Here is a 25,178-nt window from a genome sequence, read left to right as displayed (position 1 = left end):
TAGTGTGACTATTTAACTCATACGTTATTTTTATAAATCTTAACTGAGATTTGAAAAGTCCATTAAATGGGTTAGAGGCCGAAAGCAATCTGAAAAGACAGGGCAGACGAATTTAACTAAATCCTTCACTATTTAAACCTTTAGAATGAGGGGAACTTTTTTTCTAAATACTTGATCTGATTGGCCATTGCAAGTCTCTTGATTTCAGTAAAAATCAAAATAACGCTTTTTCTACCACCTTAAAGTGCCCAGTGCACCAATGTTCCTGTAAAAAATGTATCTGTTTATCCTAGCTGTGATTAGGGATGTTAAAGAGTGAGTAATCTGGTCATTGAGTAACTACCAAAATTTCTGTCCGTTACTCAGTTAATCAATCCCCACCCTGCTGCTGTGCATTTAGAAGACTGAACTGGCATGCAGGCTGGCTCAGCTTCTGTCCCTGCCTTGTAATTTAGGCTCTTCCTTGTTAGGGAGGAAGAGTCCCGATCCCCTGTGGTGGGGACTGAAGCCGGGCCAGCCTCAGTGTGGCTCAACCTTTTAAATGCAAAGCAGCAGGGATGGGGAGGAGGGACAGAAACTGTGTGCTGGCTCGGTCTTTGAGATGAAGAGCAGCAGGACAGGAAACTGCTTGATCCTGGCGCAAGCAGATGGAGGTGCGGTGAGGGCTGTAAGTAACTGGTAGCACTAACTAATAAGCAGTTGCTTATCGGTCATGTAACCAAATACTCTGTTACATCCCAAACAGTAACATTGCCTTGTTTTCTAAAGCCTTGTCTACATTTCATATTTTATATTAGCAGTTGTGTCACTCAGAGGTATGAAAAAGCACATGCCCTAGTGACATAACATTGTTTATGTATAGGGCATAGTTATGCTAACAAGAGAGCACTCCTGCTGGCTTGGGCTACATCTGTGCTACAGAACACATGTTGGCATAATTCACTAGTCTGTCTGCACTGGAACCATTACAGGGACACAACTGCAATAGTGCTGTTGTAGTTCAGACACTTACTACAGGGGATTGAACGGGTCCTTCTGTCATTGTAGTAAATCCTCCTCACTGAGAGGTGATGGGCAGTTTGATGGAAGAGTTCTTCCATTAACCTTCCACTGTCTACTGGGGCGCTTGGATCGGCTCAGCTACATCTCACAGGATGTGAATTTTTCACACCCCAAGTGACAGAGCAGGCTTAACCTAACTTTCTAATATATACTAGCCCCTGTCATAGACATAGTTTTCTTGTCAGTGTAACAGCACCATCTCCATAAACATTAGTTACTTCGGCACAGGCACTTTTCTGTCAACGGCTGCATTTGAGCTGGGAGTTCTGTTGGGAGTTGTGATGTCAGTTACACCCTGAGCAGCATAGCTGTGCTGATGTAATTTACAAATGTCGACCAAACCTAATGTAATTTGGGAGATAGTGTTTGTACACCAGCTGAAGAGCTCCTTCTGTCTCTATACTCTGAATCTGTAGTAGAGGGGTATGCCACACAACTGTGCTGACGTGGCTACACTACTTTGTTTTAACAAACAATATACTCTGTTTTTGGATTCGTGCCAGATGTTTCATGTTAGTTATTCCTCCGTGTTCATTAGTGGACAACTGTATATTCTCTTCTCAGGTATGAATGAAAATGTTTGTTTAAAAAAATTAAATAAAACAAAGTAAAGAACTAGGTCAAATTTCTGCATTTCTCTCTTCCAGTGTTCATCCAGAATAACTCCTTTAACTTCAGGGGGTTAAGACATATTATCGCCTGCTATATAGTTACTAGGTTTTATACAATGATATCCAAATTGGAAATACAAAGTCTATCAAACTAAAGCATCCAGAAATGATTACAATTGGAATATAGTGCCTACAAAGGGAATAGTGTCTTATTAGTATGTCTTACTGTATTTATGCATGTTGTATTACCCACGTTTTTTTAATGATTTCATCTACTGGAAAGATTTATTTAATAACAATCACTATGGTTTCCTTCAGTTAGCACTATATGATTTTATTTGTGGTGGCAGGGGGGACAAAATGGGTGACTGTAATCATTTGAAACTTTGAATTGCAAAGCATAGCTAACTTTGAGTACCTTTTTATAGGCATAATGAAATACTGAGAAAATGTAAAAATGAAGATTGACAAAACGCTCAGCCAAGCGTCTGTAGTTCTGCAGAAATCCCACAACCCTTACTAGAGAGATCAAGCATATGTTTGATGCTTGTATTGTAGGTTGTGCAGAGTTAAAAGTCAAAGCAGAAGTTCTTCACGGTATTTAATTTGAGCTACTAAATTTACAAACAAGGCACAAAAGTAACTTTTGGAAGTGTACTGAATCTTCAGCTTCTCCCCGGAAACGTTCTGTATTTTGTGTCATCTTCAACTAGCTTAAGCTATTGAGAGACCCACTGTGATTTTTAGAAACTCTTGCTGCAATTTCTTTGTTGATTGACAACGTCCTTTAGTCACACAATCCTCTCCATGCCAACCAACTGTCCCCCTTAATTCAGCAATTCAATTGAATGAATAGAGTTCTACTTAATGGGTACAGTTGGCTGCCAGAGAGAGTGCCAAGTTGATTTAACTTTGCAGAAGTGTGAAAGCATTTTTAAATGGGCACTGTCAACCAGTTTTGACCCAAAATTTCAATTGCCTGAAAACTGTAATAATTTAATTGGTGTATATCCAAATTTGCTTGTGTAAGATTTTATAATCCACTATTCCTATGTGAGAGAATTAAAGTCCAAGAAACTAGCTAGACAATGCTCCTTGATCAAACAGAGCTGTAGTGAATGTATGCTGATCAAATAGGCAAGGTGACTTTAAAAACTGACATTTTGGGGAAGTGCATGACTACATGGGGGAGCAAATAGGGGGTTCATGTTGTAATCTGCTTCTCCACTATTTTTAAATATCCTAATGTGTGCTTGAATCCCTCTCTGATGTTGGAGCGTGCAGTAGCCTGAAAACACCTGTGACTGATGGGAAAACTGAAATTAATTTAAGAAGCTGACCCTAGTAAAATGCAGACGTATTAATATACCTGATTTAAACATTAGCATCTTTCTCCTCTTGCTTTTCCAAACCCCTGTGGTAATCTGTGTATGGAGCATGAGAGGGTAGAGATGTCTAGCTATTTTCCTACTATGTGACTGGATACAAGGTAGAAAGAAAGAACAACACTTAATCCTGGTACTGTGTTTGCTCTTCCTCTTCAAGAGGTTTAAGCTAGAAAGCTCTCTTACTGCAGTTAAGATCTAACACGTGTCTTTATCTACACTATGACCCAGAGAAAAGAAGAAAGATATGAGGAGAAAATCGACTGGGAAGACACAGGGGCCAGGAGACTTGTGTGGTGACCCAGAGAGGCCATGAGATCTGGGGTGATGTGGTTATTCAGGAAGTGTAAGGAAAGATGGGAATAAAGTAACAGAACCCTTGGGAGAAAATCAAGGGAATAATTTATAGGAATTTGGTAGGAGTGTGGGGGGTGGGAGATGGGCGAAGAATAGCTGTTTAGCTACCGACGATGGAATGAGCAGCTCACTGATGACATGAGATTGTCAATTGTAATTGTTGTAAAAGTACCAAGACTGCTAATGTAAATTATGCCTTCATTTTTTTTTTAAGTGGGTGAGATTGGGATTAGGATATAGGGCAACAGAAAGAACCAGAGAAAAGATGAGACGAAGCTATCACCATCTGGCTTCTGAAAGAGAATGATCTTTTTGTTTTTTGTCTTACCATTTCCTATTGGCAGCTTCCTCAGGATGGTTCTCTGCAACTCTGCTCTTCTCTCAGCTTTTTTTTCTTCTCCATTTTTCATCCTCCTGTGACTACATAAGAGCATTACTCTGTGCATTTTTCCCAAAACAACAGCAAGTGGAATTTACATGATCTTGTTACTTGTCGCTGCCATAGGGTTCATCATAGCAGTGAAAATGATGTGAGGTTCGTTTCAATACTGTCTGCAAAAACAGCATCAAAGGGTCTGAAATGAGATGACAGCCTGACCATTCATTCTTTGGAATGCTGATTTTTCCACCATAGTGTTAAAGCTTATTTTTCTCTTGTTCTGATAAATTTAAATTCTGCAGAAATTGCTGGTGTAAGCTCCTCCCTTGCCAAAGTGATCATCTTGTTCATAGTGAATAAATGGGTGGAGTTTTTTTGTTTCCCCCCAGATTCTAGACTAAGATGTTAAACTGAAGAATATAGTTTTAATTCACTATGAATAATGCTATATCATTCCATTAGTCTTCCACAAAATCTGTTAGAATTATAGACTGGGGTAGGGAAAGACTGACGTGTGTGTGTGGTGTTTTTGCGATTTTTTTTTAAATAAATATATTCTAATTAGAAACAAGCAAAAAAGTCATGGTGAACCATTAAAGTCCATTTGGGCCTGATTTACAGAAAGACTTGTGAGCACTTAATGAATGTGGGCTTATTTTCAAACTTTGGGATGGGATCTTTGATTTTGAATGGACAATAAATCAAAATTCAGTATGTTTGTATAGGAAATAGGAAAGCCTCGGTGAATTTGGTGTTGAAATTCAGGTTTCGTTTGAAAATTCCTGTGAACGAAACTGCAGTTCAATGTAACTGCTGAATATGTACAGTCCAACGTATGTCAAATCTTGTATGTTCAATAACTTTTCTTATTTTCTTTAGTGTCTGAAGTGCTGAATGGTAGTGGCAATTTCTGAAAGCGTTATGTTGTTTTATATTTAAAGAAATATTGCTTTCAAACATTTAAATAATGTACAGGCTATTAGAAAATCCCATTTATCAAATAAATCCTTCACCTACGAATTTGGAGAGGCGATGGTTTCATGATACAAAAGATGAAACAGTTATGGTGACTGAGCTACTAAAATGGCTCATCCTTTTATGAGTATGCATTTGTGGAATCATACTCTTTAGATGGGATGGCTCAGGCAGAAAGAACTTTTCTTCAGTAGATGTGGCCAAAGATTGCAGTGATCTACCTGAAGTAAAATTTCATTATGCTGATCTTAAGAAAGAGACTGCAAAGATAAATTTAGTTTTCTTGGAAAGTGTGTGTGTTCTGAATGCTGCAAACTGCATGTAAAATGGGCTTGATATATTTCTGATATTTTGTTTAAAGGGGAAGTTGGATTTCTGATGTTTCTGTTTGAAAATCAGAAGATGCATTATTTCCTGAATTTTAAACAAATGCCCACCCAAATCTAGGGATCTTAAAACAGGATAGAGATGGAAAATGATAATTACTGGGTATCCATTCAAGGTGTGTGTGATCATGGTTTAGTTGCTTCTTTAAAGCTACTTAATTTGTCCCTTGTGAAACATTTCCCAAAATCCTTTAGGCTATATATTGCAAACTAATTCTGTGTTGTCAATGAAAAATCCTCAAATGTTGTATTTTTTAATTTTCTTAAGTCATTATGCTTTTAAAATTTACAAATAGTGCATATGCACTTAATATTCCATTTCCAGGAGTCAAAACAGTTAATGGTTACTGAAAAGTTCATGAGGTACAAAGTCAACTTTGTATTATAAAATTACACTTTGTATACTTTTTCCTTAATTAAATCCAATCTTCTTACTGTATTTTTTAGAAATGTGTCTGTCTGAGAGTCTATTAGTTCAAGAATTTGTCCTAAACAATAAGAGCTAGGACCACCAAATTTTGGTATGCAGTTTCCTCTTATCATAATTTAAAGAAAGGCCAGTATTTGATTGTGTCAGGATAATGGTATATATATTGGATGCAATTGTTTCATATCAGTTGTGAAAGGAGGAGTGTGATAGCAAGAATAGTTATGCTCAAATATGACCATGGGGGCAAAAAGCACTCCAGTGAGCAGCTAATGGCTGGCAGCATCTGCCACCTTAGCCTGCCCTGGGGAGCAGCTCCTGACTACCGTGCTGCCCCTACCACCTTGGGAGCCCTGCCAAGCACTGTTAGGCGGCCGGCATGGGCCCCCCTCCCATCCCAGTCTGGCCCTGAGGCAAAGCCAGCGGGCATTCTCTTCTGAGCTGCCCCTCCTCACCCTCCGACCTGCCTCCTGCACCCCCTCCACCACAATTCCCTGGTCCTGAAGGACCCAAGCAACCTCAGGTAATCTTCAAGTATAATATGTCTTACTAAGACCACTTAGGATGGTTAAAAGTAATATGTTCAACTACTTAAGTATTTATTATCTGTGTTACTGTAATGCCTAGCAAGCCCTGCTTGGAGACCAGGATCCAGTTCTGCACGGCACAGTGCAAACATAAACCAAAAAGACTCAGACTGCCTTGTAACCTTACTTGCAAGTTCTTGCAGTTTTGTTTTGTTCTAAGCAGGCACATTGTACATTTCCTTCTGATATTTTTAAAGTAATTATGAGAACTTATTCTGTTTGTTTTGTCCCTTTCAACTGATTTATTTTGCAAAAGGTCAGTTCCTGTACTCAGAAGACCACAGAGAGTAAAATTGTGCCTGGTCTTGGTGGAAAAGTAATTGAGTGGGAGGTGAGTGGGTGGCGTAGAAATTGAAGGATACCTTTGTACTGCTGTGCAAAATCTATATAACTGCATATAAGATCACTATAGGGAAAAGTGTGGGGTTTTTGTTTTTTAAAAACGTGTATATATAGAATGGGAATGCTGAAAAATAAATTTTTGCTACAATGATGATTCAGGTGCTCTGGTGCAATTTTTATATATTTATTTATTTTTATTTTGTGTCTTCATCCTTTGTGAACAGCAGCAGTGCCCAGATCTGCTGCTGTTCCTTTTTATAATTGGAGATACACATCTGCTAGAGCTGGAAGAGACCTCAGGAGTCATCTAGTCCAGTCCCCTTCCCTCTCAGCAGGACCAAGCACCATCTCTGACATCTATTTGCCCCAATCCCTAAATGGCCTCCTCAAGGATTGAGCTTACAACCCTGGGTTTAGCAGGCCAATGTTCAAACCCCTAAGCTATCCCTCCCCCCAAATATTGGTAAAACTTTAAAATTAAATTTACATGGTTTTTGGACTGTTTCACTGCACTTAGCAAATAGATTAGCCAAAAACAGTGATATTCAAAAAACATACAGGCTGGCCTAAGATGACCTTATGGGAAGACAGCACCATATTCTTACTCACTTGAAAGATATTTGCTACCATAAGAGCTAAAAGTTATTTCATTGTAAACTGGAAGGTTCTAATTTGGCTGAAATTCATGGCTTAGCAACCCTTTCTATGTCCCTTAGCTAGGGAATATTTCTCATTCTTGACTATCAAGCAGCTAAGTGCCTTTTTATGTCTTCTATTAAATAGATACTGTCTCACAAGAAAAAATTAGTAAGAAACCTGCATTTGGGTGTATGTGAATCCATTTAAAAAAAAAAGGCAGCCAATGAGAATGGAGATACTGAAATTACTGAGGAAGTGTTAGGAAGTTAAAAAAGTTAATTCAGAGTAGTAGTAGGCATCCTTCAGTCTGCATAGACTATGGATCGTGCCCTTTATAGTTTCAGCTGAGGACTTCATTTACAGCATCTACTGTGACTATGAAGACCCACACGAGAGTGACAGTCCTTGCTGCATCTCTTGCAGATGTGGTGGGTGTCTGGCAAGTCCTTAGTGTGCCTTGTGTGCGCTCGCTTCTCCTCTGCTAGCTGTCTGATCCTCATCTCGCCCTTCTGAAGGCCCTTGTGTAACCCCTGCCTCCATCTGCTGCGGTCGTCTGCTAGTTCTTCCCAGTTGTCCAGCTTGATGTCTACCTCTCTGAGGTCTCTCTTGCAGACATCTTTGTAGCGCAACTGGGGGCGTCCGGGAGGTCTTTTGCCAGAGTCTAGCTCACCATACAGGATGTCTTTTGGAATCCTTCCATCGTTCATCCTGTGGACGTGGCCAAGCCAGTGGAGCCGAGAAATGCTATTTTAAATACATGTGTGCGCACATTAAAGTACTGTTGTCTTACGATTTCTTTTTCCATTGTAAACTTTTAAAAAAGCATTTGTAAATGTATTTTTAAAACAAAGCTTTGAGTTAGAGCTGTATTATTACAAAATGGCTGCGGGGTATGTTTCATCCCTCTGTTATTCATGCCTCAACTGTTTGGGTGTTGTCTTCACAATGTATCTGTTATTTAATACTGCATTAAATGTCTTTTAAAAGGTTGTTGATATGCTATCTCCAGTGTTGTTCATAATTTCACTGGTTTTTGTCATCCACCTTTCAACACTCCCAAAACTTTTTGGGAATAAACTATGAATTGGTCTTTTGGCAAGCTTGATTTTTAATCTATTTTTCAACTTCTTTTTAACCTATGAACTAACTTTTAAAAGTAAAAACACCCGTTCTTGTTTGATAATACTCTGGTAGTGAAAAAATTTTTTCCAAAAGTTCCATTTTCCAGTTTAGAAGAAAAATAAAATTTAATGTTGGGATAAACTTGTTTAAAAATTTACTTAGTGCTTAATAAACATGTTTTATATACGCTTGAAACAAGATGGCATAATGCGTGCAAATTTGCAAGGGGGCTGAATTTTTATTTATATATATAAATAGATCATTGTTTGTCTGAATGCATGGGGTGGGAATGGAGTGGAAGAAGGAAAAGGAAGTCTAGCCTAAACCAGGAAAGCTGGTTGACAATACACCAAATAAAACAGAATGATCTTATTTTTCTCACTTAAATTGATACTGATTCTTTATGGTTGTTTTTAATCCAATTTCTTAAAAGGAACTGATTTTCCACAGAGTTTGCCACTCTTGTTAATCCAGTGTCTTGGTATGACCAGGATCCCCTGGGGAGCCATCCTGAGATTGCTCAATTAGAGCAAATGGCAACAAATTGGGCAGATAATCCCCAAAACTGGTGGTTATTCTAATAATTAGATTCAGTAATCCAGCAATGAAGCAGCTTCTGCAATACTTTACTCATTACCCAGAAGCCCAAAACAGTTCCATTAAAGGACCCTTGGGCTTTCTTCTAGAGAGCCAAGTCAGATATGATGAGGATTACAGAAATTCCTGATCACTGTATAAAAAATTCTACCAGTCCCAAAGGATTGGATACATTACCTACCCAGGACAAGGAATGTTTTAGATCTTACAGGCTTACAGCCAGGACTGAGAGAATATTGGTAAAAGATACACAAAGATAGGAATAAAGTTTTTAGGTCAGTTTTCTAATAGAGATGGTGAGCTTTAGAACTGCCAAGAGTTTCTGTAAAATTAGTCCGTGGATTCAGTCCAGTGTCTAATACCAAGGTGATCCAGACAGAACTAGCGCCCTCAGTCTTTGCTCATCCTTCACCTGATGAAACTTAAGCAGATCTGATATGAAAAAGAGCCCAAGATATTTTTATACAGTTCCTGAGAAGCCTCCTGACAGCATGAAGTTCTTGGGCAGTTATCCTAGCTATGAAATAGACCACCTGTTTTCTGAGCATCACTGATAATTAGCTACATGGATTAACAGAAGGCAATTGCCTTGTATCTCCTGCCATTTGCAGATAATTTATTGACACTACATGCATGGTTCATTTGAATGAATTAACAGAACACTGGAATAGACAGAGTGTTTGGCTACACTATCAACCTCTAACAATACGTAGGTGTAAACACATGCATTATTTAGTAAAATGTCACTAAAAGTTAAATTTAGGTGGGTTAGCCTGCTTAGGTGAGTGACGTTTTCTGACCCTGTCTCATATTCACCTCCCTTTTTTTTTTTCAACCACCTGTGTTCCCTCCTCCTTTCTTTATTTTGTAGAGCAGAGATTGGGATCCTCTGGATCCCAACTTTCCCTTGATCCAGCCCACGAGGCTTTGCATTCCCCATCAGTCCCATTGTGGGGGGGAAGCATTGGAGGCCATTATTAAAAACCCTATGTGGCCAGCTTTACCTGGCAGAGGGAGAAAGTGTCTCTGTGCACTGGGGGAACATCAGCACAGGGAAGCTAGCAGGCAATGGGAGCAGTGCGGGACACTGCCTGCAAGCCCAGGGCCTTGTGGAGCCGTATGCTCCCTCCCAAGTAAGTGCTCAAATCCCCCACTCCTTTCTTCCCAGACCCAACATCCTCCAGCCTCCCTCCTAGACCCAACACTCCCCAGTCTACTCCTGCTCCCTACTGCGTGTCCAGACTCTGCACCACCAGCCTGCTTACCAGCATGATCTCCTGCACACTGAACCCCTCATTTTTGGCCCCAGCTCAGAGCTGAAGTGGGGGACACAAACTACTAGCCCTGCACCCCCAAAACAATTAGTCTGGTCGGGTGGGAGTCCTGAGCCTCCACCTGCCTTGAGGTGCAGGTCTGAAGCATGTGGGGAACCCTGACACCCCAAGTTGCATGAGTGGGTGTCTATTTTTTGTCCTTCCTCCAGGTCAATGATGGGTTTTTTTGCTTCTGCCTTGCATGTGGCCCCTGACTGATTTTCACCCCCCCGCCCCATTGGGTCAGTAGTGCCTGCCCCAGATTTTTTCTCCACCTCTTTTTCTGGAGGCTTAATTCCTTTGTTTGCTCTGTAGGATGGAATGGACTGAAAAGTGTCAGATGGTAAAATGTCAGTAGGTTTCACTTTGCAAACAGTGGACTTTAGTGAGTCACAGGGCCTTGTGTGTGCTCTGGATAGTTTAACTTTACTGTCTGCAATATGGATAGCGCAATGGCGCTGGATCTGCAGAATGCCAAGATACAGGCAGGGACTGCTGAGCAAGTGCAGCACCGTCTGTTGCAAAATACTTATACATCCCTAAAAGAGAGGGAGAACTGGCATATTCTAAAGAGTGATTTTTTTTTAAATGTGTGTTTTCTGTTTTAGAGCTCCTTGTGAATAAGAAATGATTGGTTGGTTGCTCACTCTTTCAGGTAGAAGCACCACTCAGTGTGTTTTTTTTGTCACTTAACACTCTTTCCTCCTCCTATAATGTCTTTCCTGAAAAGTCCATTGACCTTTGCCTGAAACTGTTGCACCAATTCCTGTTTGTTTTTCCACGTGCATTTGGAGACTTGTCCAAGAGGAAACAGACAAAGAATAGGAAATGCAAATAATGTGGTTTCCTGTTACCATCAGTTGTTGAAGAATGCATTTAACTGAAACTGCTTATGCTGGGTTAGAAAGACCTCAACACTTTGATTCATCAGGTCACCGATTCAGCAGGAATTAATATTGCCTTGTGAGATTCACAGGACCAAGGACCAGGTTTTCCCAATGGCTGGCTCATAGTTGTATAACCCTTTCCCTTCACTTGTTGGAATTACCCAGGACTGAAGACATCCCTTAATATCTTTGTCAGAGCAACAATCCAAGAATAGCCTAGTGTTGCTTTCCAAAGGCACAAAGAAGGTAGGTAGATTCTCTGTTGTGTCCAAATGTATTTCCAGGACTGCAGCACAGCATGGCAAAACTAACATGTCAAGGCTGGAAAGCCAAGAGCCTTTGTAGTACGACACTCCACATTGCAGAGCTTGGTATCCAAGTATGGAAGAGAAATTGCTTAATAAACACAACTGCACCGTGCTGCTGTCCATGTAGTCCAGCACACAGTAGGTCTGTTGGCGCTAATCTTGGTGTGGGTAGAGAATCACATCTGTTCATTCCTTCTTGTGGTCTGAATTTTCAGGTTTAGTTTGGTTTAGAGCCCCTACTCCAGGTATCAATCTTTTATGGAGGCGCTCATTCACATACCCGTTGTTGCACGGGTCCTTAATTGTAGTAATGTGTTTGTGGTTCTTTTTTTAAATTAAAAGGAAAATGTACATGCAGTATTTAAACAATTCTGTAGGGCGGGCAGTTGGATGTGGAGGAGACTTAGGTGAGGGTGCAGGAGTGAGTGCAGCAGTTGGAGGGCTCCCGGCTGGGGGTTGGGTCACAGGGCAGGGGTTGGGAGCTCACAGTAGGGGGTGGGTATGTGGTAAGGTTTAGGGCAAGGGTGCATGCAGGAATCACAGTGTGTGGGGTGCACGGCAAAGAGCTGGAAGGTTTGGAGAGATTTACTGGTGTCACCAGCATCAGCAAAGGTGGAACTGGTCTGGGGCAAGAGGGTTGCACTGCCCATCCCTGGAATCTCCTTCAGGGGTGAGGAGGCAGAGCAGTGGTTCCTGACCCACCTTGCTCCCTGGCATCTCCTTCAGTGGGGAGGTTGGGCTGCCCTGCCCGGGGGTAGTTTCAGGAAGGCTGCAGTGTGGCTCTTACCTCCCCCACCACCATGTGTCACTGTGGTCGAGGGCCAAGGCAGAGGAGTTTGGGGCAGTGAAGTTGGTTACCTGGTCCATTGGGTGGCAGGCTGGCCCCATCCGCAGCTGGCCCTGTGGTGAGTGTGTAGTATAGTAGTTCCCCCCCCCCCAACTGCTGCTGCCCCCATTGGTCACTCTGTAGTATTACTGGGCCTCCTCTCAACCCCTCCCTTTCCATATTATGGAAAACAATCTGATTCCAGGCACATCCCATTTTCCTGGTACAAACAAATCTTGACGTTGCTTTGAATTAAGATAAGAGAGAGCTGCATACCAAATTTGGTGGTTCTAGCTCTTACAGTTTAGGAAGAGTTCTGAAACAAATGGATTCACAGACAGAAGTACTCTAAAATATGTACATAGATTGTGGTCTTTCCCACCATTTGGTTAATAGCAAAAGTCTGTGACCTAACAAAACAATAAGATAAAACGTTTGTCAAACTTAGATCCCACCCATGTTGAATTTCTCCTGTATAATAATAAAATATCTGCCAATATATGAAGGAATACAAATAGGCAATACAATGGCAGAAATGATAGTGGCTGGCAATCCTACATCTTGTTTAGGTAAAACTTAATCTAACTATTCTCTTGCAATAAAGTTGTTGTTTAGTGTGGAGTTGTGAGGGGTGTTACATTTTGTGTCTAATTTTTAATTTCTGTCTGATGTAATTAACACTTTTATTGCACAAAATAAAACAACATTTTATAACATTAAAAGCAGCATACTTGTTTATATGTAGTTTAGTTTAATTTTTTATACTGGAACAAAGGTTGACTTTCCAGTGGCCTTCCTGACATTCCTAGTGTTAGCAGAGATCTAATTAACTAATGAGACCAAAGTATGTTGCCTTTGTTAAAGTTGCCACTTTTTACTAGTCGTTGAGTTTAGAAACTTTAAATGTGGTTTTCTTTAACCTGCTAGTGATTTTCAAAAAAGGAAGTAACTTAAATGGTCACATAGTGTGTTTTATTACTATTGAAATACTTTGCCTTTCTGAAAATTCTTAGAGGCTGAGAAGTCTCTCTAGAATTTTATATATGGAATCAATGTCCTTTTTGTAATATTTTATCAGTAAGTATATAAATAAGGTGTTGACTTTAGCCAAATTCAGTCACCTCTGCCTTCTATTCTTAGTTCTTAGCATAAAAAGTATGTTCTCATCCTTATAATTTTTATATATGAAGTAATAAACATTAATTAAAAATCTTGCTTCTCTTAAAATGGTAAAAATAATAATTTAAAAATATAGGTTCATTAGAAATATAATTCATTAGTATTTTGTCATTATGAATACAATTAGGCATGACAAGATTTGACTTATTTTAAAGGATAAAGCATGTTATTTGAAGCATTTTTGTATTTTTTATGATGGTAGACATTATTCAAATGGCTAAAGCTTTGTAACTGTTAAAACACAAATTGTCAGCCTTCCATGTTAAAATGTACAAAATAAGTATCCTTAAATCGGATTCTAAATTTCTCAACCAATATCCTCCTTTTTAGCTTATCTGTAAATGTTCTGTTACTATTGATGGAAATATATTTTATATGTTTTCATGTTCTGTGAAATCATGTACCTACGTTTACTAATAAAAATATAATCCTTCCAAGCATAAACAAAACCAATAAAAATACTGCAAGACACTTTGGTATTTTTCAGACAATGAGGTAAGAGTTAATATAACACTGTTTAAGTACGTGGGAGAGGATATGAAAGAGACAGAAGAGAGAAAAATAGAATGGCAGGAAACAGGTAGCTTTAACACTTCCCCAGTTTACTACCGAAGTGTATTATTCCTGTTTTATATGATCCTTTCAGTAAAAATTTGCAGAAGAATGTGCACAAACTTATGTCTTCTCAGACTATTACTAGACATACATGCTGAGTTCACAAAGTTCCAGACTTGAACCCATTCTATAGAATATGCAAACCCATGAAAGAAAAATGCTGCTTGAGAACTTTGAAATCTGATTTAAAGATACTTAGTTTGTGCATGGTGTTTTGGGCAAGATTCTAACTGACCCCCTTTCCTGCCAATAAGCAGAATTGGGCTCCTATATGTCCGGTTCCTTCTGAACATAGTTTCCTCAAAAATTATCACTTGACTCCAAAGTCAGTACCAAGGGATTACAGGGATTCATCGGCCATCTCCAAGGAGCAAAGTGTTAGGAGTCTGTCAAACCTTTATACTTACGCTACATCTACAGTAAAGAGTTTTGTCAACAAACCTGGGAAGCATCTACACACACAATGAGTTTTGTCAATATTGTTAACAAAACTTAGCACTTCTTCTGACCAGTGTTCTGCTACTTCCCAGTGAGGAATAATGCCTTTTGTTGACAGCATCTGTCAACAAAAAGGCTATGTAGGCACTCCAGAGCACCCTCTGATGACAGGCCTTCCAGTTCACTGGGCAGCCCTGTTTGCTGAGCTTCCAGTTGGCTGCTCTGTCAAGAGAGCAGCCAGACAGTCTGGCCGTTTTCTGTCAACAGAGTGAATTGCTCTTTTGATCCACTTTTATGTGTGGATGCGATCTGCCAGCAGAAGTTTTGCCAGAAGATCTCTCACGACACTTACTTCTGTTGGCAGATCACTGTAGTGTGGAAGTAGCCTTAGATTTCTGCGAAGTCTAGTGAAAGATGTTGGTTTTGTGTGTAAACACATCTTGGGCCAAGATTTTTATTTATACAAGTATATTTCAAAGTATCTTTTTCCTCCTTCCATCTGTCTGTCTATCTCATCTGTCAAATGACCGTAGTCTGAGGGGGGTAAAAAACTTAGTGCCCCTGACATGGAGGCATAAATTGTAACTGGAAAATATGTCCTTTGCACAACTTTTCTTGTGTTATGCCTGCTGAGATCAGCAGACGAGATGTTAAATACTTGTTGCAAAATGCTCTAGTTATGAATTTTTAATAACATATACTGTACCAGAATAATCAAATCCCCACATTCCAGTCCAGCTGTTCAGGATTTTTCCTTTCTCTAGCAATGCATTACAAAGCTAAACACTAAAAAAAAACCTATTGTTTCCCCTCCAACTTCCTCTCAGTATGCTCTGGAAAGTCTACATGCATGTTTGTATTTTTTTAAACCATGGGCTTTTGTCATTTTCTGTTTGTTTATTTTTTTTAAAGGAAGGGAGAAGTATGTGATTTTTTTTTTTTCCAATGTAGAGCTCTTGGATTATACTGGGATGTTTGTATCTGAATGTGGCTTTCCCTTCAAGTGCCTATTGAGTATCTGTAGTTAATCTCTTAAAACTCAGAAAGACAATTGCTTTAACAGTGAACCAAAAGGCAGGGAAATAGTCTGCGTTCTTTGAATACGAATTTAAATCCTCGGTAAATGTCTTTCTGCTGACTGTTCAAACACAGTATTTCTCTACTAGCCACTATTGTAATGAAGATTATCGCAAACTATTAATAGTCTTTCCATACATTAACATTTAAACTGTACATTTGGCCAAATCAGTAGTGTTCTGGACAGAGTCTAGCAGGTTTTATGAGGTCAAATGAACTTTTTTTTCTGTTTTTGTTTTTTGTTCTGTTTTGTTTTTATCCTGAAGTCTCATTAGCTTGTTAGCCAGATGTTAATGATTGAGAACTAAACTTGAGGGAATCATCTATATAACAAGTAGTTAGCGGCATAGTATGTTTTGAGGATGCAGCAGCTTTTCCTTTTGTTGTCTTTTTTTAATTCACATTTTTGTTTTAAGAAATATTGCTTGAATATGTTTATCTTCTTGAAGCACTGATGATGTATGATTTTTATAGCTACAAGCCAGATAAAACAGTAAACCCCCACTTTACGCATCTTAAGGTTGTGCAAAACTCGCTTTAAGGTGAGTTTCATACAACATGAAGGTATGTGGCTGTCAGTCTGCCTAGCTTCCCTCAGCTGCCGGCAGCAAGGCAGGCTAAGAGCTCTATTCCCCTTGCTTTCCCAGAGCAGCGCTAGGCACTGTTCTGGGAAGGTAGGGAAAGCTAAAGCCCCCTTGTTGTTGTGCCCCCAGTTCAGCCCCAACCCACGTATGGGGCTCCCAGCCCCCTGGCATACTACAGCCCTGCATGAGACTTGGGCTCCAGCCCCCTGCCCGCCATCTCAGCGGACCCTGCTCCAACCTCCATGGCCCTGGCTCAATTCAGTCCTCCCACCCCCCTGCAGCCCTAACCCACTCCAGGCTTAACCCTCCCTCCCCCGGCCCCAATTCACTGCCCAAGCCCCCCAACTTACCCAGAATTCAGGACACACAAGGGTTGTGTGGAACACAACCCTTGCATATCTCGGAGAACTACTGTATATCATTTTATTTAAGTCAAGCTAGCATTTAAGTACTTCCAGCAGAACACTTTCGCAAAGGCAGTAAGGTTCATGTATCACATACTTTTTTATAAAATGTTGCAGTGAGAATTCTTTACTATTGCTCAGGATTAGGCAACAAACCACAGTGAGAACACACACATACAAAATGTAGTGGTTCACATCCTATTGAATGCAATTTTCCAGATGTCATGGAGAGGTTATAAATACCTGTTTGTAACTGAATTAAATTTAGGAGTTACCTATTAGGAACCTTCCAGCTCTATATTTACAGGATTTCTTTTGTAAGGTGTTTTTAAAGAGCTAAACTCCTTAATGTCTTCTGAAATCATGCTTTTATTTGATCCTTTACTTGGTTGCGTTAGTAATATTTAGAGATTGTCAACAGATTAATATGAACACTTTATTAAAAAAAAAACAAATGATCCTTGATGTTTCTCTTCATCCCTGCATAAGTTTTAAGTTATACTTGAAGACAATATCCAAATCTGAAGGAATGCCTGACATAGAGAATGCTAGTGGAAAAGGGGTAGGTTTAGAAGTTGAAATACGAAAAGAACAAATTAAAATTTACTTAGAAAAATTAGATGTCTTCAAATCACCAGAGCCTGATGAAATGCATCCTAGAATCCTCAAGGAGCTGATAGAAGAGGTATCTGAGCCTTTAGCAATCATTTTTGGAAAATCGTGGGAGACGGGAGAGATTCCAGAACACTGGAAGAGGGCAAATATAGTACCCATTTATAAAAAGGGGAACAAGAATAACCCGGGAAACTACAGGCCAGTCAGCTTAACTTCTGTGCCAGGAAAGATAATGGAGCAGGTAATTAAAGAAATCATCTGCAAGCATTTGGAAGGTGGTAAGGTGATAGGGAACAGCCAGCATGATTTTGTTAAAAACAGATCATGTCAAACCAATCTAGTAGCTTTCTTTGATAGAATAACGAGCCTTGTGGATAAGGGAGAAGCAGTGGATGTGGTATACCTAGACTTCAGTAAAGCATTTGACACAGTCTCACATAATATACTTATCAATAAACTACGCAAATACAACTTAGATGGGGCTACTATAAGGTGGGTGAACAACTGGCTGGATAATCGTACCCAGAGAGTAGTTATTAATGGTTTTCAATCCTGCTGGAAAAGTATAACTAGTGGGGTTCCACAGGGGTCTGTTTTAGGACCGGTTCTGTTCAATATCTTCATTAACGATTTAGATATTGACATAGAAAGTACACTTATTAAGTTTGCAGATGATACCAAGCTGGGAGGGGTTGCAACTTCTTTGGAGGATAGGGTCATAATTCAAAAGGATCTGGATAAACTGGAGAAATGGGCTGAGGTAAACAGGATGAAGTTTAATAAGGACAAATGCAAAGTGCTCCACTTAGGAAGGAACAATCAGTGTCACACATACAGAATGGGAAAGGACTGCCTAGGAAGGAGTACAGCAGAAAGGGATCTAGGGGTTATAGTGGACCACAAGCTAAATATGAGTCAACAGTGTGATGCTGTTGCAAAAAAAGCAAACATGATTCTAGGATGCATTAACAGGCGTGTTGTGAACAAGACACGAGAAGTCATTCTCCCACTCTAGTCTGCGCTGGTTAGGCCTCAGCTGGAGTATTGTGTCCAGTTCTGGGCACCGCAGTTCAGGAAGGATGTGCAGAAATTGGAGAGGGTCCAGAGGAGAGTAACGAGAATGATCAAAGGTCTAGCGAACACGACCTATGAAGAAAGGGTGAAAGAAGTGGGCTTGTTTAGTTTGGAGAAGAGAACATTGAGGGGGGACATGATAGCAGTTTTCAGGTATCTAAAAGGGTGTCATAAGGCAGAGGGAGGGAACTTGTTCTTCCTTGCCTCTGAGGATAGAACAAGAGGCAATGGACTTAAATTGCAGCAGGGGAGGTTCAGGTTGGACATTAGGAAAAAGTTCCTAACTGTCAGGGTGATCAAACACTGGAACGAATTGCCAAGGGAGGTGGTAGAATCTCCATCACAGGAGATATTTAAGAAGAGGTTAGATAGATGGCTTTCGGGGATGGTCTAGAAAGTGCTTGGTCCTGCCATGAGAGCAGGGGGCTGGACTCGATGGCCTCTCGAGGTACCTTCCAGTTCTACTCTTCTATGATTCTATGAATTCAGCTAGGTTGGAAACTTTTTGGTATTCTTTAACACACTGCCATGGATGTTAAAGAGCAAAGTGATAATGGTGACTATTTTTATATTGATATATATTAATTTACATGCATTGGAATGAGAACATAGTCTTGACTATGTTCTGTTACTTCTGCCGTGTGATCACTGTCCTTTCCACAGCCTGGGAGTTTAGCTTTTAGCAAAATTAAAAGCATCTTTAATATTTTAATGATCAGATGTTTAGATGAAAAGAGAAATAATACACAGAAAACTTGAAAAAATATTTGAAAGTAGATGGATCGGGACAATGATTAGAACTTCAGTTTGTTCCTGATGCTTATAGCTAATGATTGAAAAGATCATGAATGAAATGAAAAAAATGTGTACACGACTACTTGAAGGAGGAACTGTATCACTCATATGTGTCTGGCCAGCTATCGAAGACAGATTAATGAAATATTAATCATAGATACTGATGAAAAGAGACCCTTTTTTTTTTAATTGCTTCCAAAAACTTGTTGCTATTTTCGTTTTCTCTGAATTTCTCAGCTGATTTTTTTTTTTTTCATGTTAGTGACTTCCGCTTTTGAAATTAAGGCAGAATTCTAAACTTTTGAATTGTGTCAGATTGATGCTCCAACTAGCATACAGGAGATCTTCAGAGTTACGAACTCCTTGAGAATGGAGATTCAAATTCAGTCTCATTGCAGATAGTCTTCCTGGACTTCTAATCTTTCCTTATCCCATCTTCCTACTTTTGTCTCCTTAGACTTTACAGCCCAGGAAGGAATCATGATGATGAATATGCAAATACTGTTCTGATAAGGGCTGGCAAGCTGTATGTAGCACTTATGGGAAAAATTAAGTTTTTAGCAATTTTATGAATTATACAGATTTCCATCCAGAACATTTTTTTTCATTAGTATTTGTAATTCCGGTATGTTAGCAAGCTAATTGAACTGTTTTCTTCAAGCGTTTTCCATGACTGTAAAATCAACTGTCACCATTTTAATTTTAAGCTATATTTAAATAGTACCTGTAATAAGTCTTTTTCTATACTAGCTATGTTTTGAGACAGTGATTTTTTTTTTTTTTTAAATTTTCTCTACAGAAGCAACCATGGGGTGTATTAAAAGCAAAGAAGACAAAGGTCCATCTGTCCATAGAACAGTCCATAGAACTGATAACCCTCCAGAACTTGTTAGTTCCCACATCAAACATTATGGATCAGATTCTATCCAAGCAACACAGTCACCTTCAATAAAGGGACCATCTGTTAACTTTAACAGTCATTCCATGACTCCATTTGGAGGACCTTCAGGAATGACACCCTTTGGAGGAGCCACTTCTTCGTTTTCAGCTGTGCCAAGTTCATATCCTAATAGTTTAACAGGTGAGATTTGGGTAAATTTATTTACTTTTGGCAGTCTGTTGACAGTCTTCTCTATTAAATGTTATAGCTCCATAAAACAATGGAAAACTTCCATGACACAATATGCACTGAACCTCAAAATACTATGAGAACAGAGGTTTCTGAGCCAAAAGGAAAATTGTATCTCTTGATACTTCACTTTTGAGAGCCAAATAAATTAGTTCCAAAATGTGAAAATATACTATGGTCTAAAAGGTTTTGCTTTTTGTTGAAATTTTAAAGTTTCCAAAATATGGGCACACAGGAAAGAAGTATTTTTGTGTTTGCTTTGGTATCAAAAAGTTCACCGTGAATTTTAAAATGTGGAAATATGACCGCAATTTTTCAAAAGTTTGGAAAAATAAATTATTTTCCTTTTTGCCTTCTGACTTTATACACAAAACCTTTTTCTTTGTTTTGTCACAATAGCTTTCAGACCTTTTTTATAAAAGGAAAGGGAGTAGTTTGTGCTAGAAACCTACCTCAGACTCTTGACAAAATGCAGTAAATAATTGAATAGTCATCTTTCAGTTTTCCTGTAGAAGTCTAGTTGTGCAATTGCATTATTTCAGTGTTTTGCTCTAGTGTTGAGGAACCCCTTGACATCCTAACAAGGATGACCTCAGAACCCCACCAACACTAATGAAGTTAAATTAATCCATCACAAATACAAAGAACAATAAGGCATCCGGACTTGATGGAATTCGAGCCAGACTCTTCAGGGGAGGAGAATTGGCTCACCAATTTCTTGTCTTAATCCTCAAGATTTGTAATTCAGAAGAAATCCCAGTTGCTTATAGGGATGCATAATCATGACCATCTTCAAAAAAGGAGACAAATTTGTTTGTGAAAACTGACATTTGACCAATACGATTTTCATGGCCTGCCAACATCAGGAAAAGTCCTGCGAGCATCATCAATCTTTGTACATACAGTTCATCGACTTCATACAAGCATTTGACTCCATCAGTGGTGAGGTTTTTTTGGAGAATTCTCCTTAAATTTGGATGCCTACCAAAATTTGTTGCTGTACTCCACAAAAACATGTTGTCTGTGATGATCATCAATGATGGATCCAAAAGGGACCCCTTCATCATCAAGCAGGAGTTAACCAAAGTTGTCGTTGCTCCAACCTTTGCTGTCACCCTCCGCATCACTGCTGATAATCTTCCCCTGGACGTGAAATCCAGTATCAAGTGCACAACAAGCTCTTTGACTTGAGTCATCTTCCATCCAAAACGAAGACTGTCACTGGATTAGTCACTGAACTTCAATATTCAGACAATTGTGCTTTGTGTGCCTACTGTGAACGATGATAATAGAGAGGTAGCCGTGTTAGTCTGTATTCTAACAAAACAAAACAGCAGTCAGGTAGCACTTTAAAGACTAACAGAATGATTTATTAGGTGATGAGCTTTTGTGAGACAGACCCATGAAAGCTCATCACCTAATAAATCATTTTGCTAGTCTTTAAAGTGCTACATGACTGCTGTTGTATACTGAGAACAAGGTCTTCAAAAATATTTGACTCTTTTTCTCTGAGGCCTACAACCAACTTGGCATTACTCTCATCAGCAAGAAGTCTAAACTACTCCACCAATAAGCTCCAGACCACTGAGACTTTGGGGAATACCAGTACTCATGGAGGAATCCTGTGCACAATATTTTAATGTTTGCAAAATTCTGCTTATTTTGTCAAAAAAAAAAAACACAATCATACACATTCCAATTATTTTGGCAATCTATTTCAAAATACTTATCAGCAAGCATGTCTGTAATAATGCAACAAAGAAGATTCAGGATTTCTTTCTTGATAAATAGATTCTTTACTAAGTATATTAATACACATTTTTGAGTAATGATTCATTTAAACTGCAATAACAAATGCATTTCACACACCCCTCAGAACCATGCAAAGGCTTAAGGGAGTGGGGTAGTGGAGGAGCTGAGGGAGAGAGAAGTGATTGTTAGGAAGGAGCTTTGGCATGAACCTGGAGAGTTGTTTGGTGTGCACGGGAGAAGCATGGAATAATTTTTGTGAGGAGGCTTGGGGGGAGGGGGAATTGTTGGGGACCCTCCCCTTGCACACCTTGGCTGAGCTTAGCCTCTCCAGATCTGTCAGGCACATCTCTCCTTTCCCACGTGGCCCTGCGCGCCCACTACAGTCTACCTCCCATGAGCCTTTTTGAGCCCCAGTTTGAGACACCCACTCTCACCCTAGCAGCTCTGCATATACCACTCCACCCCCAATATCCCTTTGTCTCCTCACCTGGCTCCCCAGATGGGGCTTTTGGGGAATGCAGACCCTCCTCATCCTCTCTACTGGCAGCTAATGGCTATGCTGCTTTTCTGACACTTTTTTGGTAACTATAGCACCTCTAGCTAATAGTATTTGTTGCAAAGAAAAAGAATCAATGGTGTGCATAATTCTGGATGTCTTCAATAATTCAGATTTCCCCCTTTGCTTCCTTTACCTTGACAGCTATCTCTCACTAGGGTGACCATATCTCCCCCCGTGCAAATATGGGACGTGAGGGAATGATGCTGTCCCAGTCAGAATGGGATGGATGGTCACCCTATGCCAGAGTCAGGTGGTTGCTGCCCTGTGAGGCATGCTGCCCTGCTGGGAGTTGCGGGAGCTGTGGCTGTCAGCTGTCCCACGACTTGGGGAGCTAGGAACAGGATTGCCGTCCCACCAGTGAAATGAGGCAGCTGTGCTGCAGTGCTGGTCCAACTTCCAACTCTTGGCTTCCCGCAGCCAGAGGAAGCAGGGCAGCAATCATGCTAGTCTGGTTCCTCCAGCTGGAGAAAGCCAGGTGGCAGCCACGCAAGTCTGGTTCCCCCGGCTGGGGGAAGCCAGGGGGCAGCTGTGCTGCTGCACTGTTCTGGCAGTCTGGTCCTCCCAGATGGAGGAAGCCAGGCAGCAGCCATGCCTCTGTGCTGGTCTGGCTCTCTGCTCCCCACAGCCAGCGGAAGCTGGGCGGCAGTCTCACCACTGCACCCGTCTGGCTGTCGGCTCCCTACGGCCAAGGGAAGCCAGGTGGTCAACGCACTGATCTGGCTCCTGGCTCCCCCAGCTGCGGGGAGCCAGAGCCAGATGGCAGCTACCTGTGCTTGGAAAAAAGTAGAATGCAGGGCAATTAGCCCCTTTGGCAAAATAAATCAGGACACCAGGGTGGTGCCCAAAACACAGGGCTATCCAGCCCAAAACGGTATGGATGGTCACCTTGTCTCTCACAGAAAGCTGACAATGCAAAGGAAATTCAACACTATATTCAGTACACCATATAGTGCTGAAATCTGGGACATGCACAGAAGAAACTTCAGGATTCTCCAGTGCTACTATCAGCAGTGCCTCCAGAAAATGTTCTGAATGAAGTGGAATCATCAATGCACCAACATTAGTTTTCCATCCAAAGCCACATCCTCCAGCATTGAAGCTATGATCATCCACCAGCAACTCTGCTGAGCTGGTCATATTCGTTGAATGCCAGAAAATAAATTCCCAAAGCAGATCATGCTTTCACAACTGGGCCACTGCCAAAAGACAAGGCATGTGCAAATAAGCTCTTCAAAGGCACCCTCGAAGCCAGCATGAAAGTATGCAATAATGATATAAACCCACAGAAAACCCAAGCTGTAGACCAACCAATATGGAAAAGAACCTTGTGGCAAGGATCCCAGTTTTCCTTCCTCCTCCTTGTAACAGCCTCTTAGGTACTTGAAGGCTATTTTCCTGTCCCCAAGCTGTCTTCTTTTTTCCAAACTAAACAAACCCTATTCTTTCAATCTTGCCTCATAGGCCACATTTTCTGGACCTTTAATTATTTTTGTTGCTCTTCTATGGACCGTCTGTCCACACTCCTGAAATGTGGCATCCAGAGCTAGACACAGTACTCCCGTTGAGGCCTAATCAGTGTGGAGTAGAGTGGAATAAATCTTCTCCTGTCTAGCTTACAACACTCCTGTTAATACATCCCAGATTGTTTGCTTTTTTGCAACAGTGTCACATGTTGATTCTTAGCTTGTGATACACTATGACTTCTAGATTCCTTTCTGCAGTACTCCTTCCTAGAAAGTCATTTCCCATTTTGTATGTGTGCAACTGATTGTTCCTTCCTAAGTCGAGTGCTTTGTCCTGGGAACAGTTATGCACACAGTTACGTACCCACCTTATAATAGCTCAATATGTGTTGTGTATCCCTAGTTTGTTAATGAGAAGGTCATGCGAGACTGTGTCCAGCACCTTACTAACATGCAAATATACCACATCTCCTGCTTCCACTCTGTCCAATTAATTAAAAGAATTATTGAATTTCTGTTGAAGAAAGTTGTCAGTTTGGTTTGAAATTACATGTTGACTGTTACTTATCTTCTAGATGTTTGCAAATTGATCTTGTAAATGTTTGCTCTAGTATCTTTCCTGGTATAGCAGTTAAGCGGACTGGTCTGTAATTCACTGGGTTTCTCTTATTATAGATGGGCACTATATTTACACTTTCCTGTCTTCTGGAATCTCTCCTGTATTACATGATTTTTCACAGATAGTAGCTTAATGGCTCAGACATCTCCTTAGAAAGGTCCTTGAGTATTCTAGGATGAATTTGATCAGGGCCTGGTGGCTTGAAGACCTCTGACTTGGCTAAGTAATCTTTAACTTGTTCTTTCCATATTTTAGTTTCTGTATCTAGCCCATTTTCAATGGCATTCACTATCTTAGATGTCCATTTGACACCAGCCTTCTTGCTGGAAAAAATAATGTTAATTTAATTTGCTTTATGCACCATAGTTCAACTTCTGGAAAAGAGCAAACAGCATCTTCGGTTTCCTAGCAAGCCATGGCCAGTTCTCTCTTCATAAGAAACTAAATTGTTTGTGGTCTTGGCTGTTGCAATTCTTTTAAAACCCTTCCATGACTGTACATTTTCAGTTTTGCTTCTTTCTGATAATGTTGACTTGTGATTTCTGAAGTTGAAACAAGAAGTCTTCCTCAACTTTAGCTGAAGGCCCCCTAACACCTTTGATCTCTGCCTCAGGTTATTCCAATAGCAGCAATATAAAATTGGAGAAATTTTGAGACTGAAAAGACATGTTG

At 40.2% G+C, this 25,178-nt stretch overlaps 1 protein-coding gene across 3 annotated transcripts in view; it reads left to right on the top strand.

The window, feature by feature from the left end:
* YES1 (YES proto-oncogene 1, Src family tyrosine kinase) overlaps positions 1–25,178 on the top strand; it is a 60,373-nt gene that overhangs the window by 8,084 nt on the left and 27,111 nt on the right. For all 3 annotated transcript variants that reach the window (XM_074987360.1, XM_074987359.1, XM_074987358.1), the window contains exon 2: positions 19,784–20,065. In XM_074987360.1, the coding sequence (XP_074843461.1) occupies positions 19,792–20,065 (274 nt within the window). In that variant the 5' untranslated portion in view covers positions 19,784–19,791. The remainder of the gene's footprint in view (positions 1–19,783; positions 20,066–25,178) is intronic.

Source organism: Carettochelys insculpta, chromosome 2 (genome assembly GCF_033958435.1).
Source record: "Carettochelys insculpta isolate YL-2023 chromosome 2, ASM3395843v1, whole genome shotgun sequence".
In the NCBI taxonomy this organism is placed as follows: Eukaryota; Metazoa; Chordata; order Testudines; family Carettochelyidae; genus Carettochelys; species Carettochelys insculpta.
The sequence above is the reverse complement of the archived record's forward strand: the minus strand, read 5'-3'. Positions and strand labels throughout refer to the sequence as shown.